This window comes from Anneissia japonica, unplaced genomic scaffold (genome assembly GCF_011630105.1).
Source record: "Anneissia japonica isolate Jap-2015-1 unplaced genomic scaffold, ASM1163010v1 scaffold284860_len1800451_cov186, whole genome shotgun sequence".
In the NCBI taxonomy this organism is placed as follows: Eukaryota; Metazoa; Echinodermata; class Crinoidea; order Comatulida; family Comatulidae; genus Anneissia; species Anneissia japonica.
The window spans coordinates 1,241,681-1,250,523 of record NW_022706010.1 but is presented as its reverse complement, the minus strand read 5'-3'; the positions used below and the strand labels follow the sequence as shown (position 1 = coordinate 1,250,523).

Sequence of the window (8,843 nt, the reverse complement as noted above, 5' to 3'; positions counted from 1 at the left end):
GTATATTTCAGTCAGTATGCACATCTTTCAGACGCAGATTTTTTTTTAAATAAAGTAAAAAACAAAAAAAAGAACCAAATAAATGTAGCAGTTTCCAGAAGTTTTGTAGTCCAGGAGCTGGCTACGAAAGATTTTATCCCTTTACAACACGTGTGACTCCATTTTTCTTTTAAATAATTGGGTACCGTATTTTGATGTACTAAAAATATATAAGCAATTGCGGATCTTGGAATTTATTGTATGTCGAAAAAGTTGTACGTAGAAAGATTACGTCCATCCCAATTTCTGAGGGGGCTAGAAATTCAGAAATGGGTTCTGTATACAATATGGAGCAACTAATTAAAATTATGATGACAAAAACGATGGGGTGTCAATGTGAGTGTGTGTATAAAAAAACACCTAACAATAAATAAAAAAAAAAAAAAAAAATATATATATATATATATATATATGGATGCATGCATGCATACATACACGATGGTGTGTAGGTCTCAATAATTGGAGTATGTATTATACTTTAGTATAGTAGATGGATAAGTATATCGGAACCGATGTGTCATAGTTCGTTTGAGGCCTTCAGTGCCATTGTATATACAGTATTCGAATGGCAGGTTCTACCTCTTCAGATCCTTATTCTTGTGGTGCCTGTGAAAATTTTCAGATTTCGAGCTCTCCATTATTTGATTGTTGAAATACATCCTAATTTGCATACAATAGATGAGTGTAAAATATACGCACACGAGCTACTGTCACGTAAAGACAAGGTACTGGCACTTTAAAAAGCTCTCCATATTATCAAATCTTATGTGACAAATAAATGTGATATGCCCATATTTGGGTATAATATGGCATCATTATGCCCATATATGGGCACATCACACAACTCTGTCACATAAAATTTGATAGTTACTTGTGGACAGTATGTATTGTATACACTATTGTACAATTATATTATCAGTGGTTTATATTTTATAGAATAATTACACATTGCACCTTATAAGAAACACTTCATATATCCATATTTCTTCATTATTGTTATTGTCATCGTCTTCATCGCCACCACCACATTTATTATCACGACCACGTTCATCATCACCATTCACATCGTCTTCGTCATCCTCATCATTATGAGCAAACTTTTCAGTAATACTTTCATTGATAATTAGCGTGTGAATTAATAAATTAATGAGAACATTAAAAAGTGAAACTCCTATACTGGTATTAATAATTTATAAATTTATTGACAGTTCAATATTGTTATGACTTTCATTTTCATTTTAACAATCTGTTCAAAATACACCAACTGCTCCAGTGACTTTTTAACTTCAATGTTTAACTTTTCTCAGAGGGACACTTGTTACAGAGAAGAAATTAAACATGGAGACTTCAATTTTCTTTAGTCTAGCTAGTAGTGGCATATCTAAGGAAAGTGACATGGGCTGCTCACACCCAGGCACATGGTGTAGTTAGGGAGCCTTTTAAATGTTTTCCATTCACCAGCATAAACTGGACTTTACATACTTTTTTGACGCATTGAGACTATTGTATTGTGTACCATATTAATACCCAGTTGATTGTTTTCACAAGCAACTGCAAATAGAATATCAACATTTGATACAAACAATTGAGTGATAAGATATGGATAATAATAATTTACAAGTAAATACCTCTTTAAATTCAAATAAATTAACTATTTCCTGGATACAGTTTTTACATATTTAATTTGTTTTTTGTGTTTTTTTCCTCTTTTTCATTTTTGAAGTTTCCTTCTTTTGTACATTATACACTTCTTTAGCTATTGAACTATCTTCTTTTCTCTTTCTTGGTCTCCCCCTCTTTGGTTTGGGTTTTACTTGGCTAGATCCTTCTTTTTCCTCATCTCCTCTTAGAGTGGGCATCGACAGAACACACTCATTGGTATCAACATAAGGAATATCTATTAAAACAAGAACAAGTAAGTAAACATCACAGCTTCTTTAGTGTGGAAAATCTAAGAAAACATGGATAGGTTTAAATTTTCAATGAAAATGTTATGTTGTAGATTCCTTGTTGCTGTTGTTGCCAGAGTCAATATGGGAAGATGAGAAAGGTTATAACATCACTACAACTTAAATACAATTTGTTTGTTTGTAATATTTATTGCACTCCAATCAACTCCAATTCCTCAAAATACAAAAATAAAATTCAGTGAACAAAATAAAAAAATAGAAAGGAATGCAGAGGATAGCTCTATAAGCCCTAAGGCTTGTTTTCGTAGAGGTCCCTAACAAAAACGACAGAAACAAGAACAGAATACAGAATTAATAATAGACAAACCCATCAAACCTAATCTAGCAAAATACAGCAAGATTCAGAAGAAAATGACAAGATCAAAAGCAAAAAAATTATGGAATACACAAACTACTTAAAAGCATTCTTTTTAACATTATAATTAATAGTTTAATAATTTATTTTGAGTTTTAACAAAATTTGGGGCCTGTTATGCCAAAACAAGAAAATTGACATTAAATTTATTCATATTCTCCACATTATAAGATGATAGGTCATTTAATACTGGAGTCTTACTTGGATGACTTACTATTGCCAAAGTTATGAGTAAAAATATTACAGCTTCTCTGTACTAAAGTAACCAACAATTAGTAACAGTATGCTGGTTTTGGGATGGCAAGTCTCATTTAAGAACAAGCTATTGAATGTAAATAATACTTTACTTATATTTGTTTTAGATTCTTGATTAGCTTGAGCTTCTTTGCTTGTGCATGGTACATCTTCTGTTTTAGTGGTAGACCCAACATCTTGTTTACTAGCATGATGCTGAGGAGACTAAAAAAAAGATTCTTGGGCTAATTTGTAACCAACAGCTAATAAATTTATTAAATATTACATTATATAATTTAACACACTGCTCTGCTGCTCTGCAAACATTTTATATACAACAATTTGACATTATTATCTGTTCTATTAGTGACAAAATTTAAAAAATTGTGTATTCGCTATATCAATAAAGCAGTTTTACAAAAACAAATCCTTTTTTTTTTTTACTCCTGTGTGATTTCTCGGCCCTCCAAAAATGTTTCGCAGCCCAAAATTGGGCCACGGCCCATAGTTTTTGTGTCATCAATTAAATAGATAAATTTTTAGGATTCCTAACAAGGTCACCTATAATAGACCGAAGTATTTACCAAAGATGACATCATAAAAATTTGACCGATTGGGTATTAAAAGTTGCTTACATTGTAAATTCCTATGCTAATGCATCGAGTGAAGTCGAAAGTGGTATCTATTAAATTGTCTAAAATGTAATGAAGTTAGTGTAGAAGATACTTTTTATAACAATGTATACATTTTGAATGATCATAGATTCATGAGATTAAGGTTGACTCAAATTAAATTTTCATTCCGACTAAAAATATTTCGTGAGGCTTTCTAGGAGGCATAGGCCCGTCGCGCATGGGAATCATCCAGAGCTGACTAATGTGATTGCTGTTGATCATAGGTACATAATCAGCTCAAATATTGTCACCAAGTCGTTGCAATTTCTGTATGAAATATTTAAACTATTGGACAAAAAGTAAGGAATTGTAAAATAAGAACGTTATTTGTATGGCTCTCTAGTAGAGGGCTGGGCCTGTGTTCATGCGAGGAGGCTATGCAAGAATGCTCAAGTTTTCCATTTGTATTTTCTCTCCATTTAAAATCTAGTGGGTCAATACGTCTATTAAAGAAATATTTACCAAGGCTTTTAAAATAAAGGTTATTTTAAATTAAACTGTACAAATAAATAAGTTTGAAGAGTTTGAAGACTGTCAAACTTTACTCGAGAGCAGAGGATTATTACTGTGAGAAAAAAATGCCACCTAGCTGTTTGTTTTGATGTTATACACACAATGGCTTTGGTTTGGTGACTAATTTGGTCTATTAAAATTACAATGCAAGGAAAATATATACTGTATACACAAAATAATAAAATTGCTCACCAAAACACCCCCTGCAAATGATTTTGCCTTAATCTTGGCAATCCTGAGGGCTCTTTCATGGGCAGCGGTCATTTGCAATTGCTCTTCATCGTCAGGATCTGATTGCTCGTTGCCATCTTCTGAAGTTTGACCACATGCCAAGGACTGCTGGTCTAAAAACTCTTGAATATTACTGTTAAAGCAAGTTTTAATTTATTATTAATCTACTATTTTGCCAAAAATATATAAATATATTGCCATTCAATGATAATAAAGGAAAAAAAAAAAAAAAAAACAACAGTGGCAGATCTAGGAATTCAAAATAGAGGGGTCCAATGAGAGACTTTCACAGGTAGAGGGTCTAGACCACCACAACCCCAATATGGTGTGGGCTGAGGTAAAAAAATTATGATTATGACACCTCTAGATGGCCAGAAATGGCACTCTCAGACATAAATTAGAATATAAAAGTTTTCTTTTTTCTTCATTTCCTGCACCTTGGATGGATAAATAACTTTCTATTTGACAGTTTAAAAAAAAATCTGTGTCCAGCATTTGTGGCAAGTTGTATACGTTTTTTTAATTTTTTTTTTTTAAATATAATTTCTTTTTCTCCATTCCCTGCCCCCTTGAATCTGCCAATGGATTAATAACTTTCTATTTGACAGTTTTACAAAAATCTATGTCCAACATTGTGTATTTGTGGCAAGTGGTGTACATTTTTTTTATTTTAAATTTTTCACATCAATAAAAACAAAACTCATTTGTTCTCATCTACATTGATGCAGCAAGGCCTTACAGTTACTCTACAGTACATACCTGTTGATGAAAACTGACATTGACTCCTTGACAATTTTTAAAGACTGATCTTCCCTACCCTTTAGTTTTGATTTAAGGTATTCATACTTACTATGAACAACCTCAAGATTCTNAAAAAAAAAAAAAAAAAAAAAAAACACAAGAAAGGGAAATTAAATTTCATTGTAATTTTTCAGATCATGATATATGTGAAAAGGAAGGCAAGAGTGCTAATGGATGGTGGGGGGTTATTTATTGTTGTAAAATAAAGTTTTATTGAAATTGAATTGAATTGAGAGAATATTTGGACAGAGTTTACGAGAGGCCAGTGAAGTGGGAAGGAGAATGGAGAGGTATGGGAAGGGAGAGTCAGAGGTGAGAGCAACAGCATGAAAAGTGGAGAGGGAGGTGGACAGGAATGGGAAACACAAAGGGAATATGAAAGGGAGGAGAGGAGATGATAGCAAAAAATAAAAAAACAAACCTCTAAAGAGTCATTGTCAATATATTCAGCAAGTATGCTGTGAGGCTGGCGCATGTGAGCTGCTGTATCTGGTTCAGATTTACCAAATGTCCTGCGATAAAACATCTATGGTGAAACAAAAATATCAGTAAATTCATATAAAAAAAAAAAGTTTCAAAGGCTGTAAAATGCTCATAGAGAGATATAGTACTAAATATTATTGATATAATATACCAGATTATACATCATTCATGTTTTCATGCCTCCTGTGTACATAATTCAATATACAGACACAAATAAATTTATATCAGTTTCAGTTGCATACAAATACAATTTAGATGGGTGTTTGGATGGGCGAGCCCATAATGAACATATATCAATTTAGGATATTATCTGTCTCTTATACACATCTAGATGTGTATAAGAGACAGGATAGATGACAGATGGGCATATTCTTACACATTTTGGTGTTGCAGTAATCATAAATGCCCTCTCAACTTTCAATTTCAGGAAGACATATTCTGCATCCAAATGCTGCTGTTTGTGGATGTCTTCATGAAGTCCAATGAGTTCCTGCCAGCGATTTAATGACATATGAATCTAAGGGGATAAATAATTAATCATTTTAAAATATGCATACCAGATTATAAAAGTATAAAAGAAAGCATGGACTGTTGTAAAATATTCGGACTACCCAACTTCTTCCTTGATTGAAGGCTAACTTCATATTGGGCTTTGGCCCAAGATGGATGTGGACTACTCATTCTTACTTCTCCCCTAATGTTCCTGTTGCATCATACACAGCCAAGAAGGTGCCATCTAGTCCACAAAAACAGGGACTGTGGATGTCATGTGATGCTCTGCCAATTAAACTGTGGTGCTTATAGGAGTATAAAAGTGTTTGTGGAGGGTGTATGATTTGGAGTAGGAAGGTAGGTGTTAGTTATGAAGTGATTTTCTTTAGAATATTAATTAGCAAATTTCAATGCGGGGGGGGGGGGGTGGTATCACTAGTAGATATACCACTGTGAGCTAAACTGAACTAAGCTTTAAAAATCAAGAATTTGGTGAACAGTCAGATTGGACTAATATTCATTGGTCTTTCTTTAATAATACAGTAATATACTACAGTTTACCTTTATCTTTGGGTTTTGAATCTGCGTGAAGTACAAGCCGTATAAGAGATAGAGGGCACCTATTCGCACTTGAAATGTGAATGGAGGCATTAGGAAATTACTTGCTACTTCAAATGCTTCTTCTGTGAACTATAATGAATACAAAAATATGGTTTTGTCATCATTATCATTATCATTTAATTTCCATTAAACAGTGTCCACAATCAAGCATTTTAAAAGCAAAATCTTAAACACCCCTCCCACCACCCCCCATCCCTCAGTGCTTTGCACATCGCATGGCCCCTACCCGGATTTTTATCTGGATCTGCCCCTGGAAAGTATACTTACATCTCGTTGGTCCACTTGATGCTTCAGCCCACTAAACATAAGCAAACATATTAGAAAAGCTATGTAAGCATTCGATAAGATTCTTATAAAATCTGCCAAATCATTAGAAATTAAATTGTTTCAATAAGTATTGACAACTTATTTAATCCATTTAAAGTCAGGCTCCAGAGGAAAAAAAAATGTTCTGATATGTTGTAGAACTGATTTTCTAAGAGTTACAGAAAATGAGATACAGATTTTTGAATACTTAAAAACTGGGGGAAAAGGTAGAAAAAAGGGTGGTTACGCACCTTTTCCTCAAATTTTTAAAATATTCAAAAATCAGTATCTCATTAACCGTTTCCCAGTTTTTCGTCTGTCCTACAACATATCAAACATCTTTCTTCCTCCGAAACCCGATTTAAATTAGCAACTTACTGTAATGTCTGAATAAAAAACAATTTTCTAGGCCTTTTACCTTTTACACAAATATGACAATAAAATATATGTTATATTATCTTTGTCATACCGGTACATTTCAAAAGGGTGAAAGTAAATAAATACTTACAAATAAACGAAAGAAAAATTCATACTATGCCAGATGTTTGCAAAATCTTCGTACCGAACATTCTCAGTTTTGACAAACTCATTGAGAAGAATTTCACAGTCTGTTTTGATTCCATTCCCGAATCTCCTTTCTCCTCTCATCTTTCAAAAGCAAGCACTGTACAATCATAAAACAAGAGGCAAAACCAACCATCTGAGGCTGGCTCTAAACAATCGGTATGTAAAGAAAATCCAACAGAATATCGAAGTTCAGAAAACTCACAATCTGAAAATGTAGAAGGATTGTGCAAGCTATGCAAACTGTGTAATATATGCACAAACTGTTATAAGCAGATTGAACTTTTTCATTTTATTAATTATAACTAGCATATCAATTTTAGTTATTTTTAATGTTTTCAAACCAATAAAGTTATCCAATAACAGGCAAAATAACAAGACAAGCATAGAGTGGCATAGCAACCACAGGTCTGAGGCTCCTGGCTAGGCTAAGGCCTCTTCAGGGCTCTACTACCCTGGGGGAAAAGCTCCGTCTGCTCTAGCGTATGTATTAAGGATATCTTGATGGATTTTTACACATTAGTGCTCCAAAAGCCCAGATTGGGCAATGTATGGAGACATTAATGCCGAAAAAAATCCCAGCCACGGCCCTCTAAGGTCAGAACAAGCACCTTCTTTTCTACCTTAGTTAGTATTCTTATTTTAGTCTTAACCACCAAGCTACTAACTATTCGACTCTTCAATTTAGGATATTATTAAACAGTGGCACCAACTGGGGTCACGTGGGGAAATTTTCCTCGTTGGATATATATCATGGCATAGGCCCAGGTTGATGAGTTCTGAAAATGGGTCCGATCGTCCGCAATCATTCGTCATGCAAGGAAGAGATCTATGGTCTGTCACCCTCGACAACAAATCGGAAGCTGGGCCTACACAGTGTTGGCTAGCTGACAGGTGGGCTCTATCTAATCTAACGCCACCAACTAAGATACATATTACTATACCTAGGGCCTACACTAAAACCCAACAATGGAATCGTTTACCAAGTTTTTTTAATCTAAATCTCTGTATTAGGAGCAATAAACTAGTTCAGTGCATGTAAGTTGGCTTGGCTAGCATAGAGTAGTACAATAGTAACAGGGAGCAAAGATACTAAAAATACAAGATAGAGTTCTCCACACAAAAAAGTGTTCCACCGTGTTCCACTGAAATGCATGGTGGGAATACGAACAATGGGACGCCACCTACAGCTGGATCTAAAAAAACTTGTGCCAAACTTTCGTTACCAAGTCGTCTCGTATTTTATTATCAATTCTCAATTAAAAAATTGTACACCGCGATGCGCTACGGCGACGTACGGTATTGGAGGGCGTTGCTGTGCAGTAAATTGCAACACATCATACAAACAGGGTCATAATTTATATCGATTTCCAAAGAATAGAGAAAGGTAAAATATTGCACTGACATTAAACAAAAAAATAGCTATATATATTATAAATATATATTAACATTTTGTTTTTTTAAACTTGACATATGAATTAGCCTAGGCCTACTGACTTGCGTAGCTAAGATATTGAAGAAAAATAAATAAATAATTAGACTAGCCTAAAATAATGAAAA

At 33.8% G+C, this 8,843-nt stretch overlaps 1 protein-coding gene across 9 annotated transcripts; it reads right to left on the bottom strand.

The window, feature by feature from the left end:
* Positions 1–1,216: 1,216 nt before the first annotated feature.
* On the bottom strand, positions 1,217–8,429 carry LOC117106023 (snRNA-activating protein complex subunit 1-like). 9 transcript variants are annotated; one of them, XM_033247346.1, is made up of 10 exons: positions 8,267–8,429; positions 7,228–7,491; positions 6,681–6,711; positions 6,354–6,482; positions 5,677–5,817; positions 5,239–5,343; positions 4,776–4,885; positions 3,978–4,149; positions 2,712–2,823; positions 1,217–1,936 (listed from the first exon to the last, which is right to left on the bottom strand). In XM_033247346.1, exons 2-10 carry the CDS (start codon positions 7,365–7,367, stop codon positions 1,719–1,721), a joined length of 1,158 nt encoding a protein of 385 aa, XP_033103237.1. In that variant the 5' UTR covers positions 7,368–7,491; positions 8,267–8,429; the 3' UTR covers positions 1,217–1,718. The 9 variants fall into 9 exon arrangements, with proteins under 9 accessions (XP_033103237.1, XP_033103245.1, XP_033103246.1 ...); XM_033247354.1 differs by having other exon boundaries at positions 2,712–2,814; XM_033247355.1 differs by having other exon boundaries at positions 7,282–7,491.
* Positions 8,430–8,843: the final 414 nt, after the last annotated feature.